Source organism: Erythrolamprus reginae, chromosome 2, assembly GCF_031021105.1.
Source record: "Erythrolamprus reginae isolate rEryReg1 chromosome 2, rEryReg1.hap1, whole genome shotgun sequence".
Lineage (NCBI taxonomy): Eukaryota > Metazoa > Chordata > Lepidosauria > Squamata > Dipsadidae > Erythrolamprus > Erythrolamprus reginae.
Genome location: NC_091951.1, coordinates 190510855 through 190530468, shown reverse-complemented (window position 1 = coordinate 190530468; position 19614 = coordinate 190510855). Strand labels below are relative to the sequence as shown.

Genomic DNA, 19614 nt, shown 5'->3' with positions numbered 1-19614 from the left:
CCTCTCTCTTTCTCTCTCTCTCCCCCTCTTTCTCTCTCTTCTTCTCACTTTCTCTCTCTTGTTTCCTTTCTGTCTGGGCAGATGGCTGCCTTCTGCCTTGGGGCGCGATTCGCCCCCTCTCCTCCTCCGCCGCCGCCTTCTGCCTTGGGGCGCGATCCGCCCCCTCTCCTCCTCCGCCGCTTCCTGCCTTGGGCGAGCAATCCTGGAGTCCGGGACTGTGTGGCTTTGCGCCATGAAGAGGAAACGGCTCCGGCAGCAGGGAAAAGTCGGGCGTTTTCTCTTCATGGCGTAAAGCCACCCTGTCCCGGACTCCCGGATTGCTCGCCCAAGGCAGGGGGCGGCGGAGGAGGAGAGGGGGCGGATCGCGCCCCAAGGCAGAAGGCGGCGGCGGAGGAGAGGGGGCAAATCGTGCCCCAAGGCAGAAGGCAGCGACGTTGGAGAGGGGGCAGATTGCGCCCCAAGGCAGGAGGAGGCAGCGGAGGAGAGGAGGCGGATCGCGCCCCAACGCAGGAGGTGGCAGAGGAGGAGAGGAGGCGGATCGGGCGGGCAATAGGGCAGCATGGAGAAGCCAGGGGCGCATTTGGCCGGAGGCACCGTGGGGAGGCAGGGGCGGCCGCGGCTCCCTTTACTCCTACTGCCACACCTCCCCGCCCCCGCCCACCTCCCCGCGGGCTGGCAGGGGGATGGGGAGCGCGCGCCCGTGGAAAAGGGCGCTCGGGTGTATTTGGGGGTGCACGCCTGCTCACGGGCGCAGCTTACGGGGAACGGTGGGCCAGGCAGCAGCTAGCCAGCCAGCCGGCGGGATGGCGCTTCCGAATTCGCAGCCTCCCCCCCTCCCTGCCTGCATCTTCACTCCATAAGACGAGGCTGATTTTTCATCCTACTTTGGGAGGAAAAAAACTGCGTCTTATGGAGCGAAAAATACGGTAAATCATGATTGCAATCACTAGTAAAAAGGGTTGATTGAAATCACAATTTCTACAGAACAACTGTCATCTCTATCTCTGATCTGCTGTTGACTCACCAACAGTCCCATTCAGTTTAATGAAGTGTATGCACATCATTTTTTTAATTTTGGGAGAGATGATGCCAGCAGAGTTGAGTTACCGTATTTTTCTGTGTAAAAGACACACCCTTTTCCTCCCTAAAAGAGGCTGAAAGTTTGGGTGTGTCTTATACTCTGAATGTAGCATTTTTTTTGGAAGCTTTCTTTTCCAGACCTAACTAGGGGCTAACGATTTTCCCAGCTCTTACCATGCAAGCTCTTTCATTGTTACCCTCTGCAAAGAATGTTTTTCCAGTCTTTGCGAGGTTTTTTTTCCATTGCTTTTTGCTCCAAATATATTTCTTTCCAGTTTTAACCAGGTGCTAACCACGTTCCCAGCTCTTACTGTGCAAGCTTTTTCATTGTTACCCTCTGCAAAGAATGTTTTCCCTGTCTTTGCGAGGTTTTTTTCCATTGCTCTTTTTGCTCCAAATATGTTTCTTTCCAGTCCTAACCAGGTGCTAACCATGTTCCCAGCTCTTACCGGCTTGCAAGCTCTTTCACTGTTTGTTACTCTCTCCAAATAAGGTTTTTTTTAAGCCCTAACCAGGGGATAAAATAATGTGCTGAAGCTAATCAGACTAAGGACACTAGCCCCATGAATACCCAGTAGGAAGATTTCCCCCCCTATTTTCCTTCCCCAAAACTAAAGTGCATTTTATACTCTGAAAAATATGGTAAGTTTTTTCTGAATGTTTGAACATTGAGCACAAAATGTTCACTATTCTGCCTCAGTCAGATCCAGCACATTTTAAAATTTAATTTCTCTTTTACAACCAAGAAGTTACATTGTGAATAGATAGAAACAGTAGTACAAAGAAGTTTTGTATAATTTTTTTTTTTCTGGCTGATTCCAGCTCATTTTTAAACACAATCTTTCTTTTGACCATTTCTCCCCACATTCCTAAACTGTCCTAGAGATTAGTAGAAGAAGTCTGCAAGAATTTTTGACTGGCTTAACAATGTGCAACTAATGTGTTTTGCTGTAGAAGGCAAATGATCCCTGTGTCCCTTTGATTCCCAGAACTAATTCCAAGTCTCAGAATTTAAAAAATTTAAATTCTATTCCTGTACTCCAATAAAGCAATAACTATGCATTTCCATGTAAATCACATAATTTTGAAACCTGCTTTCTCTGTTAATAAAGTTCTTGCCTTTTAATAAAAATACAGTTAGTTACATTATGAAAAAAAAAATCAGTAATCATACAGTGAAGAAAAAGTCTTTAGATATGTTATGATGATTAAAATAAACAAATATAGCAGTAAAGGAAAATCACATACTAGTCATAAGTATGGATTAATTCTATTTTGCATAACTTGGAAAGTTTGTTTATTTATTTATTTATTTATTATTTATTATTATTATTATTATTATTTATTTATTTATTAGATTTGTATGCCGCCCCTTTCCGTAGTTACCACTCTTCTTTTCAGAACCAAGCACTTTTCAAAAATAGACGGTAGATTCCTACCTTAAATCAAGTCCATAAAATCAGGAAAATTGTTTTTTCTTCTATTTATATAAAATTATTCCCTTGACTATAGTCCAGGTTCAATAGCACCAAATGTCCTATTCTGATGACAAATTCTAGGTTTTAGGAGTATAGATTATCACATAAAAATCCGTAACAAAAACATTTATTTTCAAAATTGTAGTGTCACATTCCAGATCAAAACTAAACATTGACCAATTAATGATTAAATGTGCCTAGCAGCTTTTATGGATGGCAGAAAAGACAACATACTGGATCCTAAAACTTGTCTTACACATTCACTCTCCAGGTAGGTGCAAAAAAGAAAGATAAGTATTCATTAAAAATTCTCATTCCAAATGAATATACTCATTAAAATAAATGTCAAAACTTATATCTTGTATCATCATCATAACAAAACCTCATTTAGGTCAAGAATATTTCAGGGGTTTTAGCGGAGTATTAAAAAAACCTTTCTCCTTGCGTTTTCCATCTAATGGAGTCTAACCCTGCAAATACATATTAATGTCAAGATAAATAGGTACATCATTCATAACATAACATTTTATTATTTTAATTACATTCATCTTATCCAGCTCTAACCATCCATCTGATCAGTATTGAAAATCTATCGATACTGTACATGTCTATGGAGATTCTCAATCATCCAGATCATGGTTGTTCCAAAGGTCTTTTCAAAAAGCAGCTGGATTTTCTTGTCCACATCAAGTCAAAACAAGAAAATCCAGTTGCTTTTCGAAAATTACCTTTGGGACAGTACTTTTACAAAGTCTGGTTTTTATGACACGTCATGGAATTGCACATAAAGGTAACCAAATGATGCTACTCATACCCAACTCCCTCATTTGCTTTAAAACAACTTGTATGCAATATTTTAACAATCAGCCTCATAACATGAAGACAGTCACTCCCCTCAGCCATCCAGATCTCCATTCTTGATAATGATGAGAAAGGGGAATCTTATGCATTCTGTTGAAATCCCAGAAAGGGAGGACGGGCCAACAGCCCCAATTGATTACACAGAACTCCACTGAGCTCTGATGTTAAAAGTTTCCTAACAACAGGAAGAAAGCAGAACTACTTAACTTGGTTTTTTGCATGTCTTTACACAAGGGGAAAAAACAGTCCAACCTATCAAAAACAGAACCACAAAAATCAGGTAAAGAACACGTTAAAATAGGGAAGAAAATGGTAAGTGAACCACCTGCCTACCTTAGACAAGCTCTCAAAACCACTGAACTATATCTTCCAGAGATCTTGGAGCACCAGGGGGAGTGCCAGAGGACTGGAAAAAAACTGATGTAAATTCCCATCTTCAAAAAAAAGGGGGGAAAAACAGATCCAGGAGACTACACACTTATCAGCCTGACCACAATACCACAGAAGATTCTGAAACAGATAGTCAAGGAATGAATCATCAAATACCTAGAAGCAAACAAAATAATAACCAAAAGCCAACATAAGTTTGTCAAAAAAAGGTCATGCCAGACTAATCTTATTGCATTCTTTGACAAAGTGACAAAATTAATGGACCAGAGGAATATTATTGATATAATTTATTTGGGCTTCAGTAAAGCATTTGATAAAATAGACCATAATCTACTACTACAGTGTTTTTCAACCAGTGTGCCGTGGCACACTAGTGTGCCGCGAGACATGGTCAGGTGTGCCGCGAAGAAGGAAGCTCAGGTTCCGGTCTCGCAACTTTTTGCTGTGAGAGTGAGAAAGAGAGAGAAAGAGACAGAGAAAAAGCAAGAGAAAGAGAGAAAGCAAGAGTGAGAGAGAAAGAAGGCAAGAGAGAGAGAAAAGGAGAGGAAGGGAGAGAGAGAGAGAGAAATGAGCAAAAAGGGGAGAAAAAGAGAAATGAGAAAATGATTGAGACAGAGAATGAGAGGAAAGAGATAGAAACAAAAGAGAGAGAGAAGTGACTCTTGATTTAAAGCATATGATAAAAAGCACCCAAAGAATAAGAGAGAAAAAAACCCAGCCCTCACCTGTTTTTGGAAATGGTTCAAGGGTGTGTATACACACACACACACAAGGGGGAAGGAGACAGAGATGGAAAAAGAGAGGAGAGTGTCTTAGGGTGTCATTTTGTGTCATTTTGGTTGGTGGTGTGCCCCAGGATTTTGTAAATGTAAAAAATGTGCCGCGGCTCAAAAAAGGTTGAAAATCACTGTACTACTAGATAAAGTAGAAAAATGCAGGTTAGACAGCATCACCACCAGATGGATTCGTAACTGGCTGACCAAGCACACTCAACATGTAGTCCTTAATGGAACTGCATTTACATGGAGGGAAGTATGCAGTGAAGTACCCCAAGGCTCTGTTTTAGGGCCAGTACTCTTCAATATCTTCATCAATGAGTTGGATAAGGGGATAGATGCTCCTCTTCGGTGCTACCGGTGCACCCTCCAAGGCCGTCACGGGCACATGTGTGTCCTGCATGTGCCCATTGGCATGAGATTCAGCTTCTGTGTATGCGCAGCAAGCGAAATCTCAGGCAAAGACATGCACGAGTGAGATTTCGGCGATTTTCACCAATATTTTTGATTCTACACATGTGCAAAAGAAAATAATTGCTGAAAAATGCCAAAATCTTGCTTGCGCAAGCATCCTAACACAAGATTTACTTGCTTGCTCATGTGCAGAAGCCGAATCTCTCACGGGGGTATGCATGTGGTGTCAGGGATGCGCAACTGTGTACACAGCTCCCATTTAACCAACTGAAGCTGCGCACCGGTCCGCATAAGCAGCAGCCCATTACAGGATAGGTGGGGAAATCATCTAATCTGCAGATGACACTAAACTGGAACAATACTCCAGAAGACAGACAGACTGGACCCAGGGGAAGAGCCTTCTCTGTGGTGGCTCCGACCCTCTGGAACCAGCTCCCCCCAGAGATTAGGATTGCCGCCCCCCCAACTTGCCTTTCGGAAACTCCTTAAAACCCACCTCTGTCGTCAGGCATGGGGGAATTGCTCATGTAGTTTTTGTGTATGATTCGATTGTGTGCTTGTTTTTTATATATTGCGGTTCTTTTGGATTTTTTAACTTAAAACTGTAATTTAGATTGCAAAATATTAGATTTGTTACTATGTTTTGTTTACCATTGTTGTGAGCCGCCCCGAGTCTGCAGACAGGGGCGGCATATAAATCCAATAAATCTAATCTAATCTTTAAGATGCAGAAGGATCTTGACTGACTTGGACATTGGGCACTATGTAACAAAATGAAATTAAATGATGAAAAAAGTAAAGTTTTACATTTAGGCAAGAAAAACAAAATGCACAGGGACAGCATGTGTGGTACCTTGCTCAATAACTGTGAGAGGGATCTTGGAGTCCTAGTGGACATTAATTTAATTCAATTCAATTCAATTCAATTTAATAATTTAATTTAATTTTTAATTTAATTGACTTGTATGCCGCCAAATTCCAATGGGATATGAGTATGAGCCAGCAGGGTGCAGCAGCTGCCAAAAATGCCAACACAGTTCTAGACCGCATAAAGAGAGGGATAGAATCAAGATCACGTGAAGTGTTAATACCACTTTATAAGGCCTTGGCAAGGCCACACTTGGAATACTGCATTCAGTTTTGATCGCCACAATGTAAAAAAAGGATGTTGAGACTCTAGAAAGAGTGCAGAGAAGAGCAACGAAAATGATTAGGGGACTGGAGGCTAAAACATATGAAGAACAGTTGCAAGAACTGGGCATGGCTAGTTTAATGAAAAGAAGGACCAGAGGGGACACAAGAGCAGTATTCCAATATCTCAGGGGTTGCCACAAAGAAGGACTCAACCTATTCTCCAAAGCACCTGAGGGTAGGACAAGAAGCAATGGGTGGAAGCTGAACAAGGAAAGAAGCAACTTGGAACTAAGGAGAAATTTCCTGACAGTTACAACAATTAATCAGTGGAACAATTTGCCTCCAGAAGTTTTAAATGCTCCCACACTGGAAGTTTTTTATAACATGTTGGATAACTATTGTCTGAAGTGATGTAGGGTTTCATGCTTAAGCAGGGGGTTAGACTAGAAGATCTCCAAAGTCCCTTCCAACTCTTCCAAGCTTTGAGCTGATAGTCCATTCCAAACCAGATGAGCTGTAAATGTCTATCTGCTGGCACGCGAGCCGTTGCCTTAGCTCAGCTCCAATGTGCATGTATGTGCTGGCCAGCTGATTTTTGGCTCACACAGAATCTCTGGGAGGGTGTTTTTGGCTTCCAGAGAGCCTCTGGGGAGATGGGGAAGGGCGTTTTTACCCAGCTGCGGCTCCAGAGAAGCCTTTGGAGCCTGGGAAGGGCAAAACATGAGCCTACTGGGCTCACCAGAAGTTGGGAAGCAGGCTGTTTCCGATCTCCAGAGGGCCTCTGGGAGTTGGGGGAAGCTGTTTTTGCCCTCCTCAGGCATTGAATTATGAGTGTGGGCCCTCACACATGCACAATAACACATGCACACACTTTTTTGGCACCTGAGGGGAAAAAGGTTCACCATCACTGTCTTAGATAATCAATGTTATTTTTAAATTACATGGACAAATGCATTCAGAATTTCTCATCCCCAGTTCATTTATACAAGAAACTGAATGCTTGCAGATTAAAAACAGAGAAACTGCCTCATGGTTAAAAACAAAACCATGACATTTCAGAAGTCTAGTACTAAGGTCCACCTTTCACAATTTTAGAAATATCATAAAGAGACACGTTGACATACAATGGGCTTATGAACCCTCGGATTCCAAATCAACTACATAACCAACCAGAGGCAGCAACCTCAACCAACCCATGTCCCAGCAGTTCAAATCCCAATGACCTTGATCTGATGTAAGATTCTCACCTGACCCATCGTAAGATTTTCACTTGTCACACGCACACTTGAAGCCCTTATAAACAAAAAAACACTGATATCCCCTAAACTAGTGTTTCTCAATTATTTTATTTTACGCTCCCCCTAGGAAGAAGTAAACATTTTGCGCACCTCTAACTATCTGGTGGGATTGTTTGCAATATTCAGCATGTTTTCACTGAAAAAACTCAAGCGGCTTATCAGCGTGATTGGGGTGTAATGTGACGCCTTAATTTATTTGGCTTCATGCTGTCCGCTGCCAACATTTTTAGACCCAGTAAACATACCGGTCTTTCCTCATCTCCCACCATAGTCACAGGGAAGCCAAGTCATATTTCCTCATCTTAGCTTTCGAGAGACTTACCTTTGTCTCATTATCTCCGTCTCTCTCCTCCTTTCTTTTCATCCCTGTTAAATCTTTTTCTATGGCGTCTCTTAAGGATTTGTTATCTGCACTTTATATCTCCTGCTCTGTGCTTTGTGCTATTGTTCAGTGCAAAAAAAACCATACTCCTTGTGGCAAAAAGAGCATGTTCCCTAGGATCACGAGCCTCCCTGGCATCGCTCCAAGCCCCCACCGGGAGGGGGCACCCTACTATTTGAGAAACACTGCCCTAAACTGTGCTTAAGATGTTACATAGTATAGAAAGTTAGCACCCACCCTTCTCATAGAAGAATGAAATATTCTATTAAATATTAAAAAGGCAGAATATTATACCTTCCCAGATGAGAAAAGGAGAAACATACTCTTGGAAAGCCACAACTTTTGTTAATAGCCCCAGAAAGATTGGTGCCAACTATCTACAAGACAAAGGCTGGGCCAGTTTATGTATAAAAGACTTTCAAGATCAGGAAATGATAGGATTAGCCCTCACTCAAAATCCAAACCAGGAAAAACCTATTAAGCCATAATAGGAATTGTCCAACAACCTATCAGAACACAATCTTCTTCATTACATCATCACCCAGCAAGATTCAACCAAGATTGGGACTCAAGACAATCTACAAAGTTATCCCTGCATGGCCCTAGGGGGGTCTGACAGCCAATCAGAATGCCTGCCCTTACACAGGAACAGGAAGCTCTTTTTTAATTAATTATTTTATTGATTTTCATATTAACATATAATCATTAAACATTCACACAACACATAACACTGTGCTCAGTGTTCTAAGTGCCCACCACTAAACAACATTCATACCTCTCCACCAAAACGGGGGCATTAGGAACAGGAAGCTCCAAGGTGAGGCCCAAGAGAAAGTATAAATCTGTCTGTCTCTCTTTCTCTCTCTTCCATGTGCTCATTTGCCCATATCGCAAAAATATTCCAATAAAAGAAAATATGATTCAGAGGTTTACTTCATGAGCAAATTGGAACATGAACTTACATCAATAACCCATTGCAATGAGGTCCAGGGTTAATAGGTCCAACAAGGAATAGCTACGAACAATGACTCTGAACTCATCCCACAACATTCTTTTTATATCTTTTTGCACGCATTTCACAACTTACTTCCTTGTACCCTCATACTGACCGGCAGTTAGCACATACTTGCATGTATGTGCGAAATCTCCTACCATCTGCTACTTTTGATTTCTTATTTCCTAAAGTTTTAATGTCCTTAGCCCAAAATAGTCTCTGACACTGCCTTCTTTGCAAATGTCTTCTTTGCAAATAATACCAACGTATACCAAATTGCATTTAGCACAGTGGATTACAAATATTTCTTTATTCTTAGGTAATCATAGCAAATCATTCCAGTCAGGCCTGTTATCATCCAGAGGCCTAATAAACAAAGCCCAGTTTTCATCTTCTCACACCCAGGACCCAAAAATATCCTTGCGGTCCTGTCCACTATTAAACCATCTTTCCAAACAGGCTCCATTTTTCCAGTGTCTTTTATTCTGAACCCAGACGGACATTTTTTCCAACACTAGCCTGGTGGGTAGTGAAAGGTTCCTTTGCAGGCTTTTTTTCAATGCTACTCCCTCAGAAGGTGGCTTTTTTAAAAGCCCTAATCAGGGGATAAGCTGACCAGACTAAGAATCAGGTATTCATCTGGCGGGCATCCTTAGTCTGGTCAGCTTCAGCACATTATTTAACCCCTGGTTAGGGTTTTTAAAAAACCTCCTTCTGAGGGAGTAGCAATAAAAAAAAGCCTGCAAAGATTTAGAGCTGGAAAAACCTTCCTGGGAGAGAGTAGCAATGAAAAAAGCCTGTAAGCTGGGAAAATCACAAGCGATGTGCCACAAGGGTCTGTTCTGGGTCCTATTCTTTTTAATATGTTTGTGAGTGACATAGGGGAAGGTCTGGTAGGGAAGGTTTGCTTATTTACCGATGACTCTAAAGTGTGCAATAGAGTTGATATTCCTGGAGGGGTCTGTAATATGGTAAATGATTTAGCTTTACTAGATAAATTGTCAAAGCAATGGAAACTGCAGTTTAATGTTTCCAAATGTAAAATAATGCACTTGGGGAAAAGGAATCCTCAATCTGAGTATTGCATTGGCAGTTCTGTGTTAGCAAAAACTTCAGAAGAGAAGGATTTAGGGGTAGTGATTTCTGACAGTCTCAAAATGGGTGAGCAGTGTGGTCGGGTGGTAGGAAAAGCAAGTAGGATGCTTGGCTGCATAGCTAGAGGTATAACAAGCAGGAAGAGGGAGATTGTGATCCCCTTATATAGAGCGCTGGTGAGACCACATTTGGAGTACTGTGTTCAATTCTGGAGACCTCACCTACAAAAAGATATTGACAAAATTGAACGGGTCCAAAGATGGGCTACAAGAATGGTGGAAGGTCTTAAGTATAAAACGTATCAGGAAAGACTTAATGAACTCAATCTGTATAGTCTGGAGGACAGAAGGAAAAGGGGGGACATGATCGAAACATTTAAATATGTTAAAGGGTTAAATAAGGTTCAGGAGGGAAGTGTTTTTAATAGGAAAATGAACACAAGAACAAGGGGACACAATCTGAAGTTAGTTGGGGGAAAGATCAAAAGCAACGTGAGGAAATATTATTTCACTGAAAGAGTAGTAGATCCTTGGAACAAACTTCCAGCAGACGTGGTTGGTAAATCCACAGTAACTGAATTTAAACATGCCTGGGATAAACATATATCCATCCTAAGATAAAACATAGGAAATAGTATAAGGGCAGACTAGATGGACCATGAGGTCTTTTTCTGCCGTCAGTCTTCTATGTTTCTATGTTTCTATCTTGTTACGGCTGGGAAAAAAAGTTTTGAAAAACCTACATTTAGCATATAAGACATACCTAAATTTTAATTCACTTTTAAGGGGGGAAGGTGCGTCTTATACTCCAAAAATATGGTATATGTTGGTATTATGGCTACTCTGGATAAGTGTGCAATGTTATTAAAAGCTCTACTGTATAGTAATACCGGTATGGGTTATATCCTGGTTATACAGTGGTACCTCCGATACGAACCCCTCGTCTTACGAACAACTCATAATACGAACCCGGGGTTCAGAAAAATTTTGCCTCTTCTTACGAACTTTTTTCGAGTTACGAACCGGCGTTCGGAGACTGCTGGGAAGCCGCGCGGCTGTTTTAAAAGGTGACAGCCGGGCGGCGGGGTTTCCCAGAAGCCTCCCGAACGCCGGTTCGTAACTCGAAAAAAGTTCGTAAGAAGAGGCAAAATTTTGCTGAACCCCGGGTTCGGTTCGGGAGGTTGCTTGGAAGCCCCCCAGGCCGGCTGCGACCTTTTAAAACAGCCGTGCCGCTTCGCAGCTGTCTCCCGAAGCCAAACACGGAAGTTTGGCTTTAGCGTTCGGCTTCAGGAGACAGCTGCGAAGCGGCGCGGGTGTTTTAAAAGGTCGCAGCCGGCCTGGGGGGCTTGCCAGCACCCCCCCGAACTCAGGGTCGCCGAAAGCCGTTTTTTTGCGGGGGGGGTTTTGGTTGCACGGATTAATTGACTTTACATTGTTTCCTATGGGAAACAATGTTTCGTCTTACGAACCTTTCGTCTTACGAACCTCCTCCTTGCACCAATTAAGTTCGTATCATGAGGTATTACTGTACTATTAAATGAATGTCTAATTTGTTGCCTTTAGGATGCATTCAACTCTATTACTGTAAATGATATTACAATTTGTTCTGATTCTATATTGGTGTGTATCGTTCTCAAATTATCAATCATCTTAAATTAAACATGCATTCATTCAAGTGCATATGTATAGATGCAATACAGTCCTTATTTAATTTCCTATCCAAACTAAATCCCTAGACATATGGGATTCTTTCTGCCGCAACCTGATCTTGTGCAGTTTGTTTCTGAAACACAAATCATTTTGTACTATTTCCTGTGTGAAACTGACTTGAATCATTAGTTGAGAAGAATTATCAACTTCTTTTGATCAAAAGAAAGTTTAGAACTAAGACGCCTTAAACAAGATCTAAGTATTGCCCACAAGATCATATGCTGCAACGTCCTGCCTGTTGGCGACTACTTCAGCTTCAACCACAACAACACAAGAGCACACAACAGATTTAAACTTAATATTAACCGCTCCAAACTTGACTGTAAAAAATATGACTTCACTAACCGAGTTGTCCATAGTGTCATCCCCAAACCCCCAACACTTTACCCTTAGATTATCTACGGTTGACCTATCCAGATCCCTAAGAGGTCAGTAAAGGGCGAGTACAAGTGCACTAGAGTGCCTTCCGTCCCCTGTCCTATTGCTCTCCTATATCTCCTATACCTTTCTTCTATTCCTATATCTCTTCTTCTATTCCTTCATTGATATGTTCTATTACTATATCTTCTTTTCTGTTATTTCTTAGATATATTTTACTATGAGTATCTCCTCTATAACCTTCATCATGCATTTTACTATGTGTATATAGATATATACCCCCTAAAACCCTCTTTGTGTATTGGACAAAATAAATAAATAAATAAAAAATAAATAAAAATAAAATAAATGTTCATATATTTTCTGAAACTAAAGGTTATTTAGTTTCTGTATTTCTTAGCTGTCTTTTGCAAAATGGAGTTGAAAAATTACTACTACTTCCATTAGACACCCTGCTCAAGTCAAGTTAATTATCCCAATATTTGTTTCTTGCCTACCAACATTTCCAAGATGTCTCCTTTATTGTCCTTCACACGATATTAGAAAGCACAGCCAGCATTTTTATACCATCTCTGCCCACTTGATGCTTTATTCAAACAATTTCTGAACTCTGTGCTTGGTAAGAAAAACCTCTCCATGGTCCCCCTACGAGTTTTCCCCAAGTGATTCCCATAAGAAGCTAGAAGGTTACTTGGAAGAGGAGGAATTTAAAAAAACAGATAACGAACCTGGAACTTCTCCGTCCTCCAGAGTTTTCCTACCTGACTCTGATGCCAGAAATGCTGAAGGCTCTCCTTGGCCCCATCCTGGTCAAGTGATTCTTATTGGGTTTTTTAATCCACCTGCACAGTCACCATTACAACACTCAAAGACCATCACTTAGGATGAAAGAGAAATGCGCATTATGAACAAGGTAGATCAGCAACCTAGCAAGCTGTTAGGGAGATGCGTACTACACCATAGCAAAAGGTGGCTTTCGTGCTTTTAACCTGTAGCAATGCAGGGAAGACTCCACCCATACAAATGAGGCACATATGCAATATACAACTCATAGGGTTGGGTTTTTTTGTTTTTTGTTTTGTAGTCCTGGGAAGTAATTTCCCTTCCCTCAATTAATTATCTGAGCAGGTGGCTTAATTCCCAGTGTGGCCTGCAGCCTTCTAAAGAAGCTTCAGAAACACAGCCAATACAACCTAAAGGTGAAATTAACAGAATGGAGCACAGTCATCTATCCAGCTGATACGGAAAAAGGATGACATTTTCAAAAAAAGTTGCTGTGACTTCACCCATCAAATTTCCATAAATGCCTTTCTATTAGAATTGGCACTGAATGGGCCACTGACCAAAAAGAGACGAACACCTTCTTTTGCCGATAAAGAGTTTGGGCAGAAGACACGCATTGTATTGCACACGTTGCCAATGCACACAAATGGATATTTAAAGCTGGAAGACTTAGGCAGGTAAGAGCAGACAACAATTTGTGTCAAATGCTTAGCAAGAGAGCTTCCCTGAAGAAAGAGGTGCACAGCACAATGAACCATAGAGCAGTGTATCCCAACCTTGGCAAGTTGAAGATATTTGGACTTCAACTCCCAGAATTCCCCAGCCAGCAAATGCTGGCTGGGGAATTCTGGGAGTTGAAGTCCAGATATCTTCAACTTGCCAAGGTTGGGAAACACTGCCATAGAGTAATCCAAATGCCTTCTAAGAGTCACTGGGTGACAAATTAGTTAGCCAACTAGTTAATAATGATAAACAAGATAGAGGCCCTGGAAAGAGAAAGACTTAATCTCTAAATTGCACATACCTGGCTCTTGCCCTTTGCTTAGTGAGAAACCTCACTGAGGATTGCTTTGGTCCTCTCTGAATTCTTTTCTGTTTTGAGCCTCTCAATGTGAAAGGTCGATGAACTTTACAGAGTGCGTACAAATTTTGCAAGGAGGCACTATTTACCGAAGGAAGTTCATATAAAATTCCCAAGACGAGCTGTAAGAGATGACATCCATAAATGGTTGCGAAATCAAACGAATTACTTACAAGGGCAAAGAAATCATAATGTTGAAACAGGTACCATGCAGAATAAGAGAAAATAAAAGATAGTATCAATTTTTAACCAAGAGGTTGATTAAAGATAATATAATGTTCAGATGGCTGGTACCAGAAGGCAAGATTGTAGCATGGCAAGAAAAGAAAATTAGAATAGAAACAGTGGAAGAAGCAAGAAAGCCTCTGGAGCCTGGGGAGGACGAAAAAAGGCACATGATAGCAGTATTCCATTAGTTGAGGGGCTGCCACAAAGAGGAGGGGTTCAACTTATTTTCCAAAGCACCAGAGGGCAGGACCAGAAACAATGGTTGGAAACTAATCAAGGAGAGAAACAACCTGGAATTAAGGAGAAAATCCTTAACAGCAAGGACAATTAACCAATGGAACAGCTCGCCTTCAGAAGTGATGGGTCTGGAGGTTTTTAAAGAAGACTGGATAGTCACATCTGAAATGCTATATGGTCTCCTGCTTGAGCAGGGGGGCTGGATTAGAAGACCTTCAAGGTCCCTTCCAGCTCTATTCTGATTGATTGATTGACTGACTGACAGACACTTGGTAGCACTAACAGAAGTTGATAAGGCACAAAAGTTCCTTGTTTCTCTTTCTGTTATTTCACTGTCCTCAAAGAAAAAAGAAAGACTGACAGCCCAAACACTTCTATTATTTATCAACACAATTAGATAATGGACCTGCAATTCCCATTTGAGTAGAATTGTATGAGAAATAAAAATGGGGCAGCATTGATCCTTCCCATCATTGCCTTCACTATGTTGTCTACATACTGAAAAGGTAGTCTGCTGAATAGGTACCTTCTCTGTGCCTGTTATTACTATTATTATTAAATTATACATTCTTCTTTTCAGATTTTGATTCCTGAAAAATGTGTGTGCAATGACAGACTGCCTGCAAAATGCCCAGCAACTGGATAGGTGGTGCCCTGTGCCTTTAAAACTTCTTCCTAGCCAAACCAGAAAGGAGTGATAGCAGGTCAAAGTAACCTTTAGTGTATTTGTGTGTAGATGGCCATCGAGATAGAAAAACATCCCCAAAATATGAACAAGCGGGATGATACCTCCCGCCTACCAGACATCTGGAAACCAGCCCTCAAATGTATCCCAGCCATAGACCTGAAATCAGACTCAGAACACACATTGCAAAACAATCAAGTAGCCTGCAAGCTTCAACTACTCAGGATATCACACCTAATCTACAACCATTAACTAATCAGCATACCTCAGCTACATCAACGACCCCAGATGTTACCCCACTGACTCACCAGGAAGTTTCTACACAGCAGGCAATTGCTGAGCCATCAAACCACACCCAGCAACCAGTATTTATAGAAGGAAGGCAGCTCAGGTCTCACTGTGTTCGCCCTAGAACAAGGACAGAAGCACCAGCCTGAAGATGACGCGTGGGACCTCATGGGAACGTTGCCAGAAATTTCCAAATCCTACACGGGAAGAAACCCAAATACAGTGATCCCCCGGTTATTGCGTCCCTGACCATTGCGAACAGGGTAATTTGCGATTTTTGAAACCGGAAGTCAAAACACCATCTGCGCATGCGTGCCCTTTTTTCTATGGGCACGCATGCGTAGATGGCGCCGGGCAGATCAGCTGCTGGGCGGCTTCCCTGGGTCTTCCCCCTCTTGCTGGCGGGAGGGCGAAGCCCCCCCCCCAGCACCCGCTCGCCCGCCCTTCGCCCTTCGCCCGGGAAGTTCGCCAGGAGTCAGCGGAGAACGGCGCGCCTGTTTTAAAATGATCGGAGCTTTCCAATGAGTCCCGAAGACAAACGTCAAACTTCCGCGTTTGTCTTCGGGACTCATTGGAAAGCCGCCCAGGTGTTTTAAAACGTCGCCGCCGACATGGGGGGCTTGCTAGCACCCCCCCAAACCCGGGTGTACCTCATAATTGAGACTGCTTTTTTGCCATCCCTTCCTTCCCATTTTCCCATCCCTTCCTTTGCCATCCCTTCCTTCCCTTTTTCGTTTCCCACAACCCTTCTTCCTCTTCTCCTTTTAGTTTCCTTTCCTTCCTTTCCATCCTTCTCTACCTCCCCTTCCTCTCTCCTACTGCTCTCCTCTTCCCTTTCCTTCTCTTCTATCCTCTATTTTCCCTCCTTTCCCTCCTCTCTTCTCCCTTTCTTCTTTCCTCCTCCTCCTCTTTTTCTCCTGTTGTGTTCTTTTATTCTAATAGATCTCCGGATGGCCTTCTAGGGGTCTTGGTTCATTATTTATTTAACACCTCACACCTCTTTTCTATTTATTTCCATTTGTTTAGGAAACAAATTGAACAGCCTGAAGTAGCCCAAGGCAAATGTTCTCCAGCAGTAGAACTCAAAAAGAGAAATAGTGGACAAACAGGAGTTGGAGTAGAATTGAGCGGAAAATAAACAGCGCTGTCCTTTGAGTCCTTAAAGACTTGCTTTGTTGCCAAGAGGCAGGTGTTGTGTTGGTGTTGCCTTGAGCCTCAGCTGGCTTCTGTTTTCCCAGACTGAGTTTTTGAAGTCTAAAAATTTTCCTACTTGTGTACTGAAGAGCTGAGCAAAAAGGGAAGCACACATGCATGTGTGCCCACACACACACACAAAATAAAAAATATTGGGAGCAGAAATAAGAAAGGGACACACATAAGAACTTGTCATAAGTGGCTTCAAGGAATTTCTTTGGATACTTGTGGATGGGTGTAGCCAGTGATGGGCTACCAAAATTTTTACTACCACACTGTGGGCGTGGGCTTATGCATTTTGTTTCAACATCTTTCAGTGCAAATTGGGTGCTCTGGGGTGGAGGTCCAAATTTTGCTACCGGAACTGTTCCCGTAGGAGCCCATCACTGGGTGTACCTCATAACTCCGAAAGACCAAACACCAAGTGTATGCACAGAGATTTGATTAAAACAGAGACAAAAATAATCAGAAAAAGATCTATTGGTTGAGTCTTAGCTTGGGTTGTAAGAAATCCATCTGAAGGAAGAGATTGTTCATATTGCTGTAAATTACATTCTTCTCCCCACCAATAATAGACTTCCTATATTTTCCTTTTTAATAACCTTTAATAATTTTAATTCCTTCCTCAGGGAGCTAAAGAAAACCTGGACTACCTTTTCTCCAAAGTCCAACACTGCTGGGGGGGATGGGTAAAGGGAGATGGAGAAAAATAATTGTCCCGTGCCCTTGCTTTGCTGAACAGGTAAAACAGGGTGGGACTGCTCAGACAATGTGTCTTCAGGCTGTTTTACTAATTTTGTCAAATATTTAAAATTCTCGCCTCAGGTAAGAAAAGGTTTCTATAGCTGCATCGCCTAAAGGATTAGATTAACCACAAAGTCTATTAGTCTGGTGTTAACAAGGAATGTTCTGCCTCTCACTCCACAACTTCTATCAGTTAAGGGTGAAGCCCGCACATTCCTTAATTTTCAATGATTCTCACCATTGGGTTCAGAGCGATCTGAAGTGCTGGCGTTTGGGAGAAAGGCACTGGCAAAATTGCAAGATGACCATACCTATATCCAGAACCTTGCATCATTTGATGATCTACTCTGAAGCCAGGAATGATCCTGTCTGGGTTTGCTAGTACTGATGGCCTGAGCCTCCGCTGGATTCTGTTTTCCCAGTACAGAGCGGCTAATAAGTCAAACTAGAACAAGAAAGGCAATTCCAATAAACAGATCACAGATTATCAGAGTTGGCTTCCAAAAATATTTCAAACTTCGGCATGTAGGCTGTCCAGGTCATTCTTTCTGGGTCAAAGAATTCAGGTGGCTGGACTACCGATGGAGTAGCCATGATAGCACACGGAGGGTCGGTTTCCTCATCGCCAATGTAATAACTCTCAAAGCAAGGTTGAATCAAGCAAGGTTTATTTTGCTAACAGGACAAGGAAGTCAATTCAGTCAAGAAGCAATGGAGTATTGAGAGCTCTATACAATGACAGTTCTCCTATTTATACAATCTAGCCCAGCAACAGGGCAGTTTTACAAAGATACATTTTAAGCGCCAAAAGAAGGCAACCAATCAACATGCAATAAACAAATCTGAACTTTTGACTTTTACCCTGTCTGGGTAGGTCACCCAGGCAAATATCTAACAGAAGGGACCTTGTAGATCCTCTAGTCCAGGGGTAGGCAAAGTTGGCTCTTCTATGACTTGTGGACTTCAACTCCCAGAATTCCTGAGTCAATCATACTAGCTCAGGAATTCTGGGAGTTGAAATCCACATGTCATAGAAGAGCCAACTTTGAAGAAGAACCAATTTTGCCTACCCCGTAATAGGGTGTTGGGTATTCCTGCCATCTTAGTATCATCTGCAAATTTTGTCAATTCCACTTCTGTTTCTTCATCTAAGTCATTTATGAAGATATTGAAGAGTAGTAGGCCTAAGATGGAGCCTTGTGTCAGTCCTTTATAATTTTTTTTTATTGTTTACAGCATGTTAATCAATGTGATTTCTTTCCAAGGTTAGTGTTCCAAGGTCATTTGCTCCATTACATTTGTCCCTTTGGGTACAAAATTACCCTGGAAACCAGCAAGGAGGAAGAGGGGGAAGACAACTCTGATCGGAATGAAATAGAGAAACAGCCGAGATAATCTTCCATCAGCGAGCCAAGGGGGGGAGACGGACGCAATAAAGCTAATTTAAGACTGTCAAAACTTCAAAGCTGAGAAAAAAAGAGCTTCTAAATAATGTCTCTTGATAAGGAAATAAACACACACACACACACAAATTAAAATATAAAACTCCTGCTCCTTCTCCTAAAAAGGCTGCTTCCAGACACACGGGAAGGCAGAGTGGAAGGGAATGAAAAGTACTGAATCCTCTGATTGGCTGGCAGGAAAATGTCCCCTGTGTCAGTGGAGGGCTACCAAAATTTTTACTACCCCACTGTGGGCGTGGCTTGTGCAGGACGCCCTGCATTTTCTTTTAGCATCTTTCAGTGCAAATTGGGTGCTCTGGGGTAGAGCTCCATTTTCACTACCCCACTGCATTCCACCCCGTCTGGGCAGTAGCCTCCCCCGCCCTGCATCCAAAAGGCCAGGGAAAAAGTGCTTTTGAGCCCATTTGGCCAAAGGGCCAGGGAGAAAAGGCAGCAACAAATGGCTGGGGGGCAGAAGGCTGGGAACGGGAAAGACTCGGAGAAGTGGAGGAGGCAAAAAGTCCCGTTCTGAAACGAACTGTTTTAAGTTGAGGAGTACTTGTACAAAGTGTTCAAACGTTTATGACTTTATTATTATAAGGAGTATCCTGCTGCAGGTCTAAATGTCAGTTTCACTAATGATGATGATAATAATAATAATAATAATAATAATAACAACAACAACAACAATAACAATAACAACAGCAACAAAACAACAACAACAACAACAACAACAATAACAATAACAATAACAATAACAATAATAATAATAATAATTATTATTATTATTATTATTATTATTATTATTATTATTATTATTATTATATTTGTATGCCGCCCCTTTCCGAGGTAAGTCAGTAAAGAGAGAGGGAGCTTAGCCAATCCTATAGGCAATTTTTAAATTTATTTTTATTTATTTCTATCCCACCTTTATTATTTTCCC

At 41.9% G+C, this 19614-nt stretch overlaps 1 protein-coding gene across 3 annotated transcripts in view; it reads right to left on the bottom strand.

Annotated features, from left to right (window-relative positions):
• Positions 1–19614, bottom strand: part of B4GALNT1 (beta-1,4-N-acetyl-galactosaminyltransferase 1) — a 134458-nt gene that overhangs the window by 38528 nt on the left and 76316 nt on the right. The window contains exon 1 of one of the 3 annotated variants that reach the window (XM_070740936.1): positions 12751–12808. The exons of the other annotated variants lie outside the window; for them this stretch is intronic. Within the exon in view, the coding sequence (XP_070597037.1) occupies positions 12751–12794 (44 nt within the window). The 5' untranslated portion in view covers positions 12795–12808. Of the gene's footprint in view, positions 1–12750; positions 12809–19614 lie in introns of those variants that run through there. 3 annotated transcript variants of the gene reach the window in all.